This window comes from Microtus ochrogaster, chromosome 7 (assembly GCF_000317375.1).
Source record: "Microtus ochrogaster isolate Prairie Vole_2 chromosome 7, MicOch1.0, whole genome shotgun sequence".
NCBI lineage: Eukaryota > Metazoa > Chordata > Mammalia > Rodentia > Cricetidae > Microtus > Microtus ochrogaster.
Window position 1 is genome coordinate 9,725,206 of NC_022014.1, and position 17,610 is coordinate 9,742,815.

Sequence of the window (17,610 nt, forward strand, 5' to 3'; positions counted from 1 at the left end):
TGGTCTTGAACTCACAGAGATCCGCCTGCCTCTGCCTCCCGAGTGCTGGGATTAAAGGCGTGCGCCACCATCGCCCGGCCTGACTTCAAATTCTACTACAGAACTACAGTACTGAAAACAGCCTAGTATTGTCATAGGAACAGACAGGAGGACCAATGGAACCAAATAGAAGACCCGGTTATCAATCCATACCTGATCTTTGATAAAGAAGTTAAAAAAAATATCAAATGGAAAAAAGAAAGCATATTAAACAAGTGGTGCTGACATAACTGGATATCAACATGTAGAAGAATGAAAACACACCCATATCTATCACCATGTGCAAAACTCAAGTCCAAATGGATCAAAGACCTTAACATAAAGCCAGCCACACTGAGCCTTATAGAAGAGAAAGTGGGAAGTACACTTGAATGTATTGGCACAGGGAACCACTTCCTAATAATAACCCCAGCAGTACAGACACTGAGAGAAACAATTAATAAATGGGACCTCCTGAAACTGAAAAGTTTCTGTAAAGCAAAGGACACGGTCAACAAGACAAAACGACAGCCTATAGAATGGGAAAAGACCTTCACTCATCCCACACAGACAGAGGTCTGATCTCCAAATATACAAAGAGCTCAAGAAACTGGACACCAAAAGATTACATAATCCAATAAAAAAATGGAGTACAGACCTAAACAGAGAACTCTCAACAGAGGAATCTAAAATGGCTGATAGACACTTAAGGAAATGTTCAACATCCTTAGTCATCAGAGAAATGCAAATCAAAACAACTCTGAGATTCCATCTTACACCTGTAAGAATGGCCAAGATCAAAAACACTGATGACAACTTATGCTGGAGAGGATGTGGGGAAAAGGGAACACATCTGCATTGCTGGTGGGAATGCAAGCTGGTACAACCTCTTTGGATGTCAGTGTGACAATTTCTCAGAAAATTAGGAAACAACCTTCCTCAAGACCCAGTAATACCATTTTTGGGTATATATCCAAAGGATGTTCAATCGTGCCACAAGGACATGTGCTCAACTATGTTCATAGCAGCTTTGTCATAGCTAGAACCTAGATACAAGCTAAATGCTCCTTGATCGAAGAATGGATAAAGAAGATGTGGTGCATTTACACAATGTAGTACTACACAGCAGAAAAAAATAATGACAGCTTGAATTTTGCAGGAAAATGGGTGGAGCTAGAAAACATTCTTTTGAGAGTCCAGCCTGGTCTACAAAAGCTAGTTCCAAGACAGGCTCCAAAACTACAGAGAAACCCTGTTTTGAAAAACCAAAAAAAACAAAAACAAAAAACAAACAAATTATTTTGAGTGAGGTAACCCAGACACAGAAAGACAATCACATGTACTCACTCATAGAACAAAGAAAACCAGCCTACAAACACAATCCCAGACAATTTACAACAATAAGGACACTAAGAGAGACTTACATAGATCTAATCTACATGGGAAATAGAAAAAGACAAGATCTCCTGAGTAAATTGCGAAAATGGGGACCTTGGGGGAGGTTTGAAGGGGGAAGGGGAGGGACAGGGAGGGGAGCAGAGAAAAATGTAGAGCTCAATAAATATCAATAAAAAAAGGAAACAAAAAAACAACAGCAAACCAAAAACAAAAAGCTTATGAAGTATGTAGAGACAAGACTTACTATTTTTCTTTCCTTTTATACTTAGCTGGATATCATAATAATCTTCTCTCCTATCAGAACGGTAGTCTACTTCTTTGCACTGAATGTAAGACTGTAAATAAACAGAAGGCAGCTTCAGCACTGGCCGTCAAATCTCCATTTATAAATCTTTCAAAGCCATTCTTTAAAACTAATGCTCACATACCACCATTTTGCCTCTGAATAACTTTGGAATGGTGCCTTCTACACATGTGCCTTTCATCTTATTTTCCACATTATCAAGCAACTGAAAGAGAAGGTTTGGGCATCAAAAAACAAAACAAAACAAAACAACAAAACACCATTATACTTGACAATTTACTTGGAAGTACCAAGAGTCAAAGAATTTCTAAACTATAAAAATAATACCTTTGGCATGCAGTTATCCAAAACATATAAATCTTTCTTGGCTGGATTTTGTGGCTTTTACAAAAAAAAAAAAAATATCTACATGCAACAGTTGAGGTTAACCTCTTATAAAGTCTTTGGAATGAATTAGTAGTCTGTAGTGCCTTTAGAAGCATTTTTAATATTTATTTTACCTCTGTGGAAAAGCATGTAAACTGATCACTAAACTTAACTCGTATTGGTCCACACCAAAGGTTAATGAGGTTGAGCCTGTCAACAGGATTGACTGGTTTGTCCATGGATATTTAATGAACTGATTCAATCCAGCTAGTGCTGCAAAAAAGAAAACACACCTTGCCCAGCCAATCACCTTGAACAGCCATTCCACGTCTCCGTTACGCGAATCTGTCTTTCCTCAATCCAGAAAGGAGAATGTACCAGTGACTAATGAGCTTGAGGGGGGTGGGTGCGGAGGATTTCTGACAGTAAATGCAGCTGCCTCGGCCAATGTGCTTGTCCCTTGCTTTGTGACTCCTGTACCACTCATCTGCTCAGTTCACTAGCAAGAAACCCACTCACAGCTCTATCTGTCCAGCCTTTCCCAACAAGTCGCCTTCTACTGAGTAGCACAGTTCTTCCCACTGTTTAGAACTACATGGGCCCTGAATTTACCAGGCACGTGGTGCACATCTGGAATCCCAGCACTCTCTGCTCTGGCCTAAAACATCAGTCCTAAGGCAATGTCAGTGGTCTGATTGGCTGTGAGGCTTTTTTTTTTTACTCATGAAGAACTCTAGCACTGCCTCAAACATTCACTCTAAGACCCAACAGTTACTGCTTGAAACTTACCACTCGACAAAGCTCTTGAACGTCGTGTTGCATGAAGCTATCTAACGTTTCCCACCTTTCAAGAGAAAATGAGTTTCTATATATCAAGGGAGTCAATTAAGAAGCAATCTAGATTATAAACTAAATTGAATCAGCCACTAGCCTCAAGTTTAGTGTTTTTTTTAAAATTGATTTTTATTGAGCTCTGTATTTTTCTCTGCTCTCCTCCCTGCCTTTCCCCTCCCGCCTTTGGTGCTTTTTTTTTTTGCGTGTAAAGATTATCTTGGTGATTGTCATAATTCAAAGAATTTTACCAGCAATCAGCAAAAAAAAAGTTAACATTTTCTAAAATCTTACCTAGAAGAGGTGGTATACAAGATAAATGTACATATACTTCAAAGCTACACATACCCTTTGCTGAAAAGCAAAGTGGTGACATTTAAGAAAAATCGGAAACAAAGCCTGTTTCCTAAAGGGGGAGACAGTGCTCAAATGCCAAGACAACTGGAAGCCCGCCTGAGCCGACTCGCACTTGACACGCAGCACAAGCCTCCACTCTTGTCCCTTACACCAAAAGCAGAAGGGAGGTGGATTGCTGGTACACACCCGAATGACTTGGTGAGCTTCTTTGTTCCAACGGGCTTGTCGCTGTGCTGCAGCTCATAGAACACTCTCTGCAGAGCCAAGGGGACGCTTTTGGAGGAGTCGTCACCCTCTGTCGGCATCATGTACACAGCCTGCAAGAAAACAGCTGTCAGCCGAGCGGTGGTGGCGCACGCCTTTAATCCCAGCACTCAGGAAGCAAAGGCAGGTGGATCTCTGTGAGTTCGAGGCCAACCTGGTCTACAAGAGCTAGTTCCAGGACAGACTTCAAAGCTACAGAGAAACCCTGTCTCCAAAAAAAAACAAAAAAAAAAAAAAAAAAACAAAGATAAGGAGAAAAGCAATGTGTTAGGGGCTCTTAGCTATGTCGAACTTTGAAAACCATCCAATTGTCTGTAGAGATAATTTAGAAAATACAAGGGAAAATGAAAAAGTCACCTATAGCTCACCAACCAGGCAAAAAAACTCGTTCATTTTATCCCCCCCCCCCCGGGACAGTACAAATTTAAATTTTCAATTATTTATGAACAACAACAACAAAGAGATGAAATGTAGATGACATCCAAGCTACTACAGACACAAACCCATCTCAGTCATCTGTCTGGCAGAGTGCAAATGAGATCCAAGAAGTCCCATCCAGAAGAGCCTTCTCCCTGTACTACTCCATGCTGTCTGCACAAACTCTCCCCATCAGAAAGCACCACCCCCCATCCTTAGATTCAGACTGCTCATTAGTCCACGTAAGCATAAGGTGCAGACCTACTTACTTCTGGTGAAGATGAGGCAGGGGGATCTAAAGTCAGTCTAAGCAACTTGAGTAAGACCCTCCCCCTCCCCGGGTGAGGCCGGGAGTGGTGTCACAATCTTTAATTCCAGCCCAGGTAGGCGAAGCTCTGGCAAGCAAATCGGTTCCAGAACAGCTAGTACTATATATAGAAGTCTCGCCTCCAAATAAATGGATAAGAGAGGGTATGAGGGGGCCTGGGAATACAATTTAGATGTAGAAATATTAGTCCTAGGATCAATTCACTATTATCATTATGGTGTTTGTATTTTTAAAGCTGATGGCACTAGTCGGCTTCAACAGCAGGTGTCCTATCAAGGCAGCCTGGCAGGGCCTCCTTCCCTCCCTGTGGAGAAAGGTCTGCAGTCCAGGGAGGGGGAGAACTTCTGCTGATTACTCTACTGGGCCTCTGACATACCTTTCAGAACAGAAGGCAGAAAGCTAGAGAGGAATAGATTCATTTACCTTTCTTAGTTGATTTGTGAAAAACAAAGTCTGCAGCAGGCTGTTCATGTAACACGTAGCTCCCTGATTCTTTAAGCCGACATAGCCCGTATGCTTCTTTGAGTCCCACCTGAAAGGTAAGTCCAAGCTTGAAGGTCCACTGCACAGGACAGTTGGTTTTTAGTCACTATGTCATGTCATCATCTGTTTCTAGCATCCTGGCGAAGGAGCACGCTCCACACAGCATTCCTCCAGCACTACACTGTAAAACTGAGGCCTGACTTGATGTCACACATGTCTGTTCACTGACATGGCTATTTCAGCATTCACCTGTCTGCTAACAGGACAAAGCACACCTGCCATTGATAAAGATGAGCACTGACAAGACACTGGGGGTACCCTTTCACAATTATATCAAATGTGATTTCAGAGCTAGCTTATCTCACACACACACACACACACGTTAGGAATTCATATATGATCACCAGCAGGACATGTTAAGTAAGAGCTGAACACCCCACCCCATCCCTGCTGCCAATTCTGTAGAAACACATATGCAGAAGGAAGACAGGAATATATATTCTGAAGTTTTAGAATGCACTCTAAGCACTGAGGACTTTTCATTTTTAATAAGCTATTTTGGTGGCTACTTGGAGAAACTGGTCTGAGTTATGCCCCAGGTATCCTGGACCCATGCGGTAATGGAGCCAGAGAAAAATCTACCATACAACTTCCTCTAGCCAATCTAATCTCCATACTAACGAGGAACGTGAACCAACACTGTCAGGATGACAGCTACAGTGCAGTCCAAGAGCCCGGCCAATGGCCCAAGTTAGAAGCTCTCACGTTTCCTGGTTCCCCACAAGTTTAGACATCTGTACACTCTTCAAAACAAAAGCAAAGCCCCACTGCAGTGGCCATGGATGTAAGGACCTAGGGCTTCTCTGCTTGTTAAGACTGTGCCCTTCCTAAGATTGCAAAACCATCTAGTCTGCTGGCTGGTTAAACTCAGAAAACTCATTGGTGAGCACAAATGAACTCCCAACCAATCCGGTAAGAGAGGGTGAGGCAGCTATGATGTGTTGGGGCTTACTGGCTGAGCACATCTCTTCAACATATATATACCAATATATAAATTCTCACTCAATACAGTACAGCAGTACCCAATTGAACAAAACTTACGCAACTCCATGAGGAGCATCCGCCTGTACAAAAACTTCAAAGATGACTTTATCATCGTCTATAAATCCTTTCTCAGGATCAGTCACTTCCTATAAAATAAAAATATCCAACTTACATCAGAGCATACACATTGCGTACTCTGCACTCAATAAAGCACGACTTCAGAACTGAATGGAGAACTTCCCGCACAGCTGTGCTCCATTTTGTGTTAAGCATGAACCCAGAGAGCTCTGCAGAGGTATTCAGGGTTAAGTGCCACAGCCTGGGTAAGATACCACCCACTGGCCACCACTACTGCAGAAAGGGGCCCTACCAAGGAAGGTCTTCCCGAGGAAGGTCAGGAAAAACTTCAACGTGCAATTACAAGTTCACACTTTAGTGGACTGGACAAACAGTGTAGTGTTCAACAGGTCTGCTTACTCTATCACGAGAGCCAGAGTTTGGAGCCTAGTACCCACAACTTACAAATTCTCATTGCTCTGACAGCCTAGCCAGGCCTCTGTGGGCACCCCTCCCACACACATGTCCACATACTCACACAGACACATAAACAGTTTTTTAAAGGTATCGTAAAAGTTAATACTTGATGCTGCCAGGTGGTAGTGGCACACACCTTTAATCCCAGTACGTGGGAGGCAGAGGCAGGCGGATGAGAGTTGAAGCCAGCCTGGGCCTACAAAGTGAGTTCCAGGACAGCCATAGCTGTCCCCCCCACAATGATCCCCCCCCCCAAAAAAGAAAAAACAAAACCATCTAATGCTCAAGTGGCCAGTGAGATGACACAGTGAGTAGAGGTACTTGTCATCTAAACTTGAACTCGTGGACTTGAGTTCAATCCACAGAACACACAGAAATTTGCCACACCATGGTTTGTGTATGCCCACTCAGTATTTGCACACACAGATAATTGAGTTTGTATATCAAACACATACAAGACAGTAAGTAAAATTTAAAGGTTGCAACTTGAATGCCGAATGTCAGAAAGCCACAACTTCCAGATAGCTGCTCAACTCGAAAGCAAGACTTTTGAGAAATGAAAGAACAAGACTAGCAATAACAGTTGGGACGCTGAGACTAAATACTCTGTTACTTACACTCCATGCCATAAAATTAGAGAATCCCCAGTCATTCTCCTTGTGGAAGAACAAGTGACTGATTCGACGGCTGAATGATTTGTCATCGTCCCTGTAATTTATTATCTTCAACACTGCTTGTGCATGACAGGACCACGACCTATTGGAAGGGAGGGAAAAATTCACCCAAGCCTTAGTTGACACATTTAACTGAGAGTCACACATTTTTAAAACATCAAAATCAGCAAACGAAAATCTACCTTGGATAGAGAAGAGGGATCTGAGGACACAGCTGCAGCGGCTAACTCAAGATTTTATTATTTGGTGACAGTGCCTCACCATGTAACTCTAGCTGGACTAGAACTCAGGGATTCTGCCTGGCTTGTGATTTTATCTTTTAACCCGTAAAATGTTATAACTAAGTATAAAACACAAGTTCCTAGCTGGGCAGAGGTGGTGCATGCCTTTAATCCCAGCACTTGAAGGCAGGGGCAGGCAGATCTGAGTTTGAATTCAGCCTGATCTACAAAGCAGGTCCCAGGACACGTTCCAAAGCTATGGGGAAACTATCTCAAAAAAACCAAAAATCAAAACACAAACAAGTTCCTGAACTTCTTTTTTTTTTTTTTTTACAGTTTTTTGTTTGTTTCTGTTTTGGGGCTTTTCTTTTTATCATACAAAAAGCATGAAAATCAGGTAAATGCCGTTTTGTTCTGAACACCAAGTAAGTTCCTGAACTTTTAAGTATATTTTATAAAACTGTGGCTGGGTGAGGGGGTAACTCAGCAGTAGTGGTTTCATGGCATATACAAAAGCCCTGTGACCGGGACACAAGAATAAAAAAGAGTCGATGAGCACAATATGACAGCACACACACATAATCTCTAGCACAGGAAGCTGAGGCAAGAGGATTATTACGAATTCAAAGCTAGCCTGGACAACAAAGCCAACAAAAGTAGATACACCTCTGGGTTCTACCCCACAATGCACTTCTGTTCAGTAGAGCCTGTGCCTGTACCTTGGGGTTCCTGCACACTTGCCCTATGGATCAGGAGAAATCAGGCCAATGGGCACGCGAGAGGGTAACACCATAACTTCCAGTTATGCAGTCCAACCTGAGCACCAATTTACTGCCGAAGACAAGCTCAGTTGAAGGGAGAATGTACTCCATACTCCCTCATCAATTAGGCTCCTGGTGTAAACAAAGGGACAATGTACTCCATACTCCCTGCTAATCCTGTCCAGACTGTCCTCCTGGTGTGCATGAGTTTAACACTGACAATGCAGAATATGGGTTGAAGGGAGAGCTACAAATCTCTGAGAACAAAACAAAGAGGTCAAGTTTGAAAGACTCATAGAATATGATACCTCTCTCTCTCTTTCATATCAATTGAAGGACCTCCAAGATTTTTCTTTGTTTCTTAGTTACTGGAACAGGGTTTCCTGCAATCCAGGCTGGCCTTGACCTGAACCTCCTGCCTCCACTTCCCAAATACAGGTATTAAAACAATTTTACAATAAACCTCCTTTTAAAAAGTTATGACCAAAACTTTCCCCCTAAAAAGGCCCAATCCATCTAAAGCACTAACTAATTGCTGTGACTTGTACTTTCCAAATAGGCACAGGCTATCAGGAGCAGACAGCTGTCAGGGTGAGACACACTTAAGGCGTCTATCTGCTTTCAGGGAGAATGGAATGATTACTCAGTGGCTGGCAGAGTCCAAGTGGCCCCAGCCTGTCCAGGCCGCTGGGCTGTAGCACAAAGCCTAGTTTTACGTTATAGAATCAGGACTGGCTTTAACCCAGTAATAGGTGATTATGTAACAAGGCCCTAGGTTTCATCATCAGAGCAAAAGGAAAAGGGACTGCATAGAGTTACAAAGAAGCTGAAAATAAAATCGAGTAAGATGATGGAATTTGGCTTCCAGAAATCTGTGCATTTGTAGTTGCATCATTTAAACTCTTACGTGGAGTCAGATTCAGCATTGCACTGGAGAAAGAATCCTACGCTTTTTTGGTGAGGTCTGTCTGGATAAAAGCGTGGCATCACCATAATCTTCCATGGCAGATTTCGCACAAAACACGGAGGGCTAAGGACCGACTCACTCAGTCTGCTGAAGCGCTCGACAGTGAACTGAAAAGTTGCCTCGGAGCGCCAACTGGTGTCTGCAAGAAAACATGCCATCAATCACAGAGCCAGGGCATTAACCATAAGCGCACGAACACTGTAGTAAACTGCTCTACAATATCTCAGTCCAAGTGCTTCTGAAGCCTCTGGGGGAAATGATAGTGTCGTTTCCAATTTATGAAAAGGCTAATAAGGACGGTTTCTACATGGCTGGATTCCTAACAGGAGCTCACTCACACACATCTGCCTTCCCTTGGAGAACCAAAGTTTAGGGGGTTGAACATCTACTTCAGTGTTCATTCCCAAATCTGGGCATCGAGGGGACAGAAGGGAAAGGAGGAAGGGAGGGCGGGCAGCCTTGTATTTCTGTATATAAGCAATACTCAAGAAAAACAGGGAATATATATATGAGCCTTGGACTGAGACCCGGGAGGAGGGCAGCGGAAAAAACCAGCCACTGTGCTAGAAGCACACAGCAAATGGAGACAGATAATACTGTCCCTCAGCTTTGACTTTTGTGAACATGCTAGATCCCTTATGGTAGCAATTTATTTATAAAGTAAAGTTCTTCCCAACATTAGAAAAGGAATAAAGGTTTCTGCCCTACAGTACCTCTGGTCAGGGGTTCAGTGTGTCAATCAAAAATGTGTCAACTAAAATAATGGCATCATTGACCCATCACTGGCCAGAAAGTTGATGCAGCCCCAGTAATGTCTGACTGTTTGCTTCCCGGGCTACAGCGAGGGAGCAGTCTTTCACAGCCCCTCTGCCAGTTGCTACTGACAAGCATCAGTGAAGCAAAACAAAAGCCACAGAAGACCAAGGGACTGCAGAAGTGTCTGAAGGCATCACTTTCTGTGCTTGCCTCTCTGTGGAGTGGGAACAGCTCCCCCCCTCCAACCAACAGAATCAGGTATTGACATCCCTGACTGCTGGGTCCGGGAGCATGACCACACTAGACTCATGAGGAGCATGTTAATCAACAGGGACACCCTGCCCCCTTACATCCCAGATTGCTGAAGACCATCATAACAAAGTCCCACAACCCTTCCATCTCCAAACTGCACACAAAATGAGTTTGTGGAATCATCTACTTCTTCTAGATAGACTACAGTTGCTAGAAGTTTGCAACTACCTGGGTCTGTTCTTAAGAAAACATGTCCATCAGTCCTCACAGAGGGTATTCTTTACAAAGGCTGTCAAGAGTCCACACTCTGCTTTTCCCCACCCATATGCACTATGCACATCCCGGCTCCCTCAGTCAGGGCAGGAGCACTAAAGCAAGAAGGGCGGCTACAGGAAGCTGCAACAGGGTGCTGATGACTGGCCTAAGACTACTGAGTCAGGTATTCCTACACCTCCTTGAAGGGGGAAGAATTCTGCCCATGACAATGCCTAAAAAAAACTCAGCAGAAAGTTTGCCACATGCTTTAGTGGACATACAAGGTGTACCTGAGCTGCATTAATTTCCACTTTATGGGTAAGGACACTGAGGCATAGTGACATGAAGTGGCAGTGAGTCCTAAATAATGTCCACCACCTATGGCAACACCAAGGACCATGACGGTGCACTCTACAATAAAGCTAGCCTATTTCTGCAATTTAGACGTATAGGGTTACACTCTATAGCCAGAAAAACTGAAACATACTGTGATTTGCATTTTCTTCTTCCATCCCACACATTTAAGTAAAATTTAAACAGTGGTGAAATTTACACTGACACATTAATTCTTTTGACAAGGCAGCACCTGGTATTATCCATGGTCCCCACTTCACTAGTCTGCTTCATTGCATGCCACACCGGATTTCTGCATTATACTGAAGGCACATTCTTAGAACAGGCTAAGGAAGTTGAAACTTCTTATGAATAACTTGAAGGCTGGGGTACAGTCCAATTGTAGAGCATACAGCTGACACGGGCAAGCCCCTCAGTATTCACACCAACACACAAATGAGAATTTATACAAATGCCAAATGAAAAGCCTAAAGGAAATATGAAGCCTATCTATGACAATAAAAGTCCGATTACCCATCTATAGGGAATTATGAGACTGATCAACAAAGGTCTTTACCCAACAATTGAAGTAGTATGCGGATTCCAGATAATTTAAAAACAAAAACCAAGTCTGTGTGAGTTTAAGCATTTCAAAGTTTTTTTGCTTTTCATTGTTGTTTTAACACAAGGGATAATCAGCATAAAGGACATTAATATTGGGTCCTATATTCAAACAGAGACAGCTGGCCTGAGCCCACTGTGTCCCTTTGAGCACAGCTACAGCTTCCCTTTTCTCTTGAGCACATTAGACTCCTTGACAACCCACTAGCATCAACCCTGCCCCAGAAACTGGGGAGTGCCGGCTCTACTGCTTGTCCCAAAGCTCCATGCTCACTACTATCTATCTTATCTGCCCAGAGCAAATGTCAATGGATTAGACTGGGTTTCAATTCTGCAGAGAAAGCAAGACAGGACATTTCAAGTTTTTAAAGGGACTAATTTCTCCAAAAGGTGGCTCTAAAGTGATGTTTTCTCAAACCTCTTACATATATCAGTCATTCTCATAAAATGTTGTACATTAGTTCATCTGATGAAATGAGCTGTTTCCAGATACCTACAATTTAACCTAAGCTCCACAGAAATCTTCAGAGCCCACACATTTGCTCTAGAACGTCTTAGTCGTTTAAGGAAAAACCATACTTGAGGGAGTAAGAATAGATAAGATGAAAAAGGACTTGACCATCTAGTCTGTTAGCAGGACTTTAAAATGTTCTCTTCCTCACCTAAACCTGTTCTCTCCATAGATGTCTGAATGCCCAAGTTGCCAAAGTTCTTACACAGAGACGTCTCTTACTAAGGACCCTTAGCACAGGGAATCACTCATCATTTGGTTACAAAGTGGCCTAATTAAACACAGTATTCTCTAAATCATATATCCTAGTTTGATGTGCTTGTAAAAGATTTAAGTGAAGGGGTTCAAAGCCAGAGTCTGCACTAAGAAACCCCCTGTAGAAGCCAGCTTAGGCCTGGATGGCTGAGGCATGCATAATGCAGAGCTCCTCAAGGTTCTGACCCTTGCCACAGGACGTGTACAACTCTATCAGTATCACTTTACTTCCAGAAAAGGTCACCAGATGCAGAGCCCAACCCTCCTATGCCTTTGCCATGCTGTGAACAGGTTTAGGCCCTGAGCCATCCCTGAAGACAATTTCAACTCCAAGCCAAGAGGGCTGCTCTGCTTTTTCCATCTGAGACCCCAGACTTGGGTCTTCTACTTTCTGGTCTTTGTGAAACAGCCTGGGTATTTAGTACTAAGAATCCAGTACTATTTGCCCCAAAGTAAGAAACTCTGACTCATAACTTCTTAACCATGATTTTCAACCTAGGCCACCCCGGCCCCCAGGAGACACTTGGTTGTCTGTTTTGACTGCAGGTAGGAGGAAGGTAGGGTTCAGAGGGTAACTGTCCTCTTCTACTACACAGGATAACCCCATAGCTGCATCTGTGTCTCCCAGACACTCCGAGTAAGAGAGGAATTGCTTAAAACAAATTGCACTGGGAGAGCTGATGGAGAGGGCTTGCTACTGGTCTACATACAACTCAAATTGACCCCAAATGCACACCTGGCGCCTCTGCCTAGCCACCTTCCCAAATGCACTCTCTGAACCACTCTTGGCATCTATGGTGTCCAAAGTGAAATCACCAAACGCCCAATAACCAATGAGACCACACCCACACCGTTGCCCTTCATCTACAGTGGAAAGCGCACTCCACGGGGAACAAAGCAGCGGGGTGTAGCCCACGCCTCTTTACCTTCCTCAGAAATTGCCTCAGCCAGCTGCCAGGGGTAAACCGCACTGTGAGAGAACTCTCAACTGCGGCTGCAGTTTCGCATGGAGGCTGAACTTTTGGCAGGAGGTCTGAACAGCAGTCCTTCTGGTGGTGCAGCCCGTGCCTGATGGTTTCTTTCAACTGCCCCGTTACTCCCCTGGGAAGGACACAACCCTCATGAGGATTGATGGACATGCTTGTACAGAACATGGTTTCAAATTACACTGCAAGATTCCAGGGGCTGCATAAAGCAATTACTGGCTGCTCCCTTCTCAGGACTTTGACTTGCAAATGTTACATCTCTTAAGATGATATAAAGAATTCTCAAAGAAAAAAGCAATTCCCTGACACAAAATGCCCATGCATATACATACGCATATGCTTTTCCACAGGGAAGCTACAGAGAAAAGTGAGTGGAAGAAGTATAGGGCCCAACGCTTGGCTCTCACTTCGCCTAGCAGGAGTTGGAGGTGTTCTCAATTGTAGTCGAATGATAAGACACTAAGGTGGGGATGCAGTAGAAAACCAAATCCCAATGCTGAAAAGTATCTTGCTGCAAACAAAGGGAAAGGAAAATACAGTCTACCTGGCACCCTGGATGCTAACAGTGGCTGGAAACCTGTGGGGATGAGCAGACACCCATTCACTATGATCCTCTGGATTTGAACCCCCTTGCCTAGGCTGAGAAGCAACTTACCTTGAAATTTTACACAATCTTGAAACCCAAAATAAAAAAAGATCCTAATTGCCCTCAGATGTAACTTCCTGAAAACTAACTACTCTGAAGACTAAAGTACTCAAGAAAAAAAAATACAGATGGCTTGTGTTTCTGATAGCGCTCCACGGCTGTGAGTAAGTGAGCAGTACTTACCGTCCTCCATGTCTTCCTCCGCATTGCTGTGCCCATCACTCAGGGCTACATTCCCATTGATGACCGGGTTCTGAGTGATTCTTGGTGGGTCATCTGTATCCCCAGCTTTAAGAAAAATAAAAAATCTCATGAATTGATCTACATAGTAGGACTAGATGTACAAGAATATATTTACATTTGATAATTTATAATCAATAAATTCTAATTATAATGTAAATTTTCAAAGTGTAGACTAGCCATGTCACGAGATACTCTGCTCCATCTGTGATGAATGAAAGGACTATTCTGTACACATAAAATGCTTATTTGCAGTGTTTCTTATTTACTCTGATTCTGTAATGACTAATGGCTTAGATTTAAGAACCTTTACATAATTGATATGAAGTCATTTTGCAGTAAGCTTCCTACTAATTAAAACTTAATCCTCTAGGGTAGGACTGTAGTTCTTTAGAATTCTTTCCTTGCATGCAAAACTTCCTAGATCCCATACTTAACACAAAAAAAATAAATAAAATAAAATAAAACAAAACTTTACCCAGGAATGCAGATGGCTCAGAGGTCCAGAGTATTCGCTATTTTTGCAGAGGACCTGAGTTCAGTTCCCAAAACTAACATGGCAGCTCACAACGGCCTGTAACTCTTAGTTCCTGGGGATCCAATGTCTTCTAACTTTGTAGGTAACCTGTACCCACATGTACACATATAACCCTGTCTATACACACACAATAAAACACATTTTTGAATAAAAACCTTCAACCTACAGAGACTACTTTCTTGGGTTCACTAAGGAGTAGGAAAACGATGAGCTGCTTTCAGGTTTGTCATCATCCTACTTCGTAAATGTTAAGACTACAGCTGGCACCACCACTGCTGGCTAACCGCAGGGTTAAAGCAGCCCGTGTACACCATACCAAAACAGATTGCAGAAGCAGCTCAGGTCCACAAAGGCTGCCCCAGGTTATCCAGGAGCTTGGATTTTTCCCTAAAACAGCAAATACCCCAGCAGGAAATGTACCTTACTACATGCAGGAGGCATGCTTTTCTGAACACCTAGGTAGCTGTGTGCTGGACCTTCATGATTCCGAGTCTTAATGTCACTGGGATGGGCGGCCCCCCCCACTGGTTCAGGACCACGGACAGAGCTGAAGTAGGTTTTGTTTGTTTTCCCCCAATTTGGCTCTCAAACTGCAATTCTCCATTTGGAGCATGAAAATTCTCCAACTCCTGCATTAAATGATAACTCCCTGTCTCTGCATCTCAGAACTCAAAAACAAAAACTCAAAATAGAAAAAACAAAAGAGACAAGCATTCCCGCCTACATTTGGACAAATTTAAAGATCACCTCCAGAAAGCCAGTTCTAAAAACAAGCACTTAAAACAAACACTTAAAACCAGCCCTTTAATCTCTAAAATCCACAATCCCTTGGGACTGGGTTTATCTGGGGTGTGGAACACTGGGAGTAAAGGAGGTCTTTTGGCTAGCCTGGAGCTCACAATCACTCCTGCTTTGACCCAACTGACAGATTACAAAGCAATGAGGTTCTGAATGACAAACAGGCTAACAAAGGCTGTGCGTGCATGAGATACAGGGGAGGTGGTAAGATTCTTTTTCTGATTTTCAACTGAAGGCAAAAGTAATTCTGGGTAATTCAGAATTTTTCACCTACATTTATTCCCTTCATATGACAACAAACCACCCTTCCAAGTTTTATGGGGTAAACCATGACCAAGGCCTATAAGGTTTGACACCATAACTTTTCTGCATGTACAGTTTATCAAAAAACCAAAACCATCTGCTTTCCATGCAAATCTCTCTGTAACTAAGCTGCGGCAAGTATGATGGCTCAGCACTGGTTAAAGTGTTTGCCACATGAGCCTCACAGTCTGAGTTCTGAGCTCCAGATACACAGGGGCACACCCACTCAAGGTCTCCACTCCACCTGTCCCCTCAACCCCCCACAAAACAAAATGCAAATTTGGCGTGGTGGTATATGATTTTAATCTCAGCAAGTGGATCTGAGGTCAGCCAGAGCTATAAGTAGTGAGATCCTGCCTCAGAAATGAACATCAGCTATAAATGCTGGAAGAGTTGTGTGCTGGACTGGGCAGAGTGTGTCATTCACTTCTTTCACAAATTCTCGAGTGTGGGAGGACCTATTCCTATTGATTCTGTTCATCTGGAGCCTCAGAAGGTTTAGGACAGTGGCCAGTCTGTTGCACACACAAGTTTGGAGGTATCAGATCCTAAAGAAATTCTCTCCAATTACACCCAGCAGTATGCCTGGCGCTATCACAAATGCCTTTGAACATGTTTTGTGTTGAAATGCCAAACCACTCTCAAAACATCCTTCTTAATCATTCTCTCAACATTAGTAACTGAGAATGACAAAGGTTCTGCCTTTATTAGTTCCACTGAAATCCAAGTAAGAATCAAGTAAATTCAGACTGCAACTGAAAAAAAAGTTTCCGTTTTGTGTTTGCTGGGATCAAGGTTGATGTTTGTTTATAAGTTGTACTAGAAAGAGTGCTTTTCCAGCAAAAGTTATGTTGATTATAAAAACTGAGTTCACAAGGCGATGGTGGTGCATGCCTTTAATCCCAACACTCAGGAATCAAAGACAGGCAAATCTCTGAGTTCGAGGCCAGCCTGGTCTACAGAGTTAGTTACAGGATAGACTCCAAAGTTACAAAGAAATCTTGTTTCAAAAAAACCAAAAAGAAAAAAAGAATTGAGTTCAAGAGAGCTATGGCCCCGCACTCACACATCTTCTACATTGTTGGAATAGAAGTAAACCTGTGCCGCCCAGCTTTTCAGCAGGAGAGGTTAACTGCAATGGTCTGACTGAGGAGAGGCATTTGTTTCCCCCAATAATGAAAGCGAGTGATCTACAGCTGACAGCTCTAAGAGGAAAAACGAGTAGAACCCTTCAGTTGAAACATTCTCCAGAGTTAACAACCAAACTCTCACACTCAAATTTAAGCCACCACACAGGTACAGAGCTGATGCTGGCTGCTATAAAATGTCACAAGGTCACAAGGACTAGTGCCAGAAATTCAACCATGAGAAGCTCCCGAACAACTGCCTGGGCAGCTCAAGTCTCCCAAAGGACAGAATACCAAGTTTGTAATGTTCTTCAAAAAAAACAAGCTCATCTGCAAAGCATTTAAACCTTAAGATGCAGTAGATTCCTAGGCCAAAGTAAGTAAGGACTGCACTAGAAGACGTCCCTTTATTGTCAAAGGCACACTGGAAGAACTGGTTTATGGCTTCATAAAAGCGGTTTCACTCCTGGGCTTTCTGTCCTTCTGGAGGAGGTATAAGCATGAGAGTAGTCATTCATGTGTGTATAATGTAAAAGTAGACACTGGTTCTCTTCTCACTGTCCACTTTGTATTTTCTGAGACGGGGACATGACTCTCACCCTATTCCACTAGAACAGCTGGCCAATGAGCCTGCAGGATCCACCTGCCCGAATTCACAGCCCTAAGCACTGGGGTTACAGAGGTGGGCTCCAAACGCAGATCCTCATGCTTGCTCAGCAAACAATTTACCTGCTGAGCTCTCTCCCCAGCCCCAGGTGGGAATTCTGTAAGTAATTTAGTTTGGCCAAACACAAACTCCAGTATTAACTTTCTGACGCATAGCTATCTCAAATAATACAGACTCATCTAGCCAATAATGACAATGTGCAATGGCTACAGTGGCGCACGCCTTTAATCCCAGCACTCGGGAGGCAGAGGCAGGCGGATCTCTGTGAGTTCGAGACCAGCCTGGTCTACAGAGCGAGTTTCAGAGCGAGTTCCAGGACAGGCTCCAAAGCCAGAGAAACCCTGTCTCGAAAAAC

At 43.2% G+C, this 17,610-nt stretch overlaps 1 protein-coding gene across 2 annotated transcripts in view; it reads right to left on the bottom strand.

The window, feature by feature from the left end:
* Usp7 (ubiquitin specific peptidase 7) overlaps nucleotides 1-17,610 on the bottom strand; it is a 56,684-nt gene that overhangs the window by 19,228 nt on the left and 19,846 nt on the right. The window contains exons 1-10 of one of the 2 annotated variants that reach the window (XM_005349291.2): nucleotides 13,766-13,828; nucleotides 12,877-13,051; nucleotides 8,908-9,106; nucleotides 6,962-7,100; nucleotides 5,868-5,956; nucleotides 4,707-4,815; nucleotides 3,461-3,591; nucleotides 2,876-2,930; nucleotides 1,845-1,925; nucleotides 1,661-1,751 (exon numbers count right to left, since the gene is read on the bottom strand). In XM_005349291.2, the coding sequence (XP_005349348.1) occupies nucleotides 1,661-1,751; nucleotides 1,845-1,925; nucleotides 2,876-2,930; nucleotides 3,461-3,591; nucleotides 4,707-4,815; nucleotides 5,868-5,956; nucleotides 6,962-7,100; nucleotides 8,908-8,993 (781 nt within the window). In that variant the 5' untranslated portion in view covers nucleotides 8,994-9,106; nucleotides 12,877-13,051; nucleotides 13,766-13,828. Of the gene's footprint in view, nucleotides 1-1,660; nucleotides 1,752-1,844; nucleotides 1,926-2,875; nucleotides 2,931-3,460; nucleotides 3,592-4,706; nucleotides 4,816-5,867; nucleotides 5,957-6,961; nucleotides 7,101-8,907; nucleotides 9,107-12,876; nucleotides 13,052-13,765; nucleotides 13,871-17,610 lie in introns of those variants that run through there. The other variant, XM_005349290.2, reaches the window with a different exon arrangement.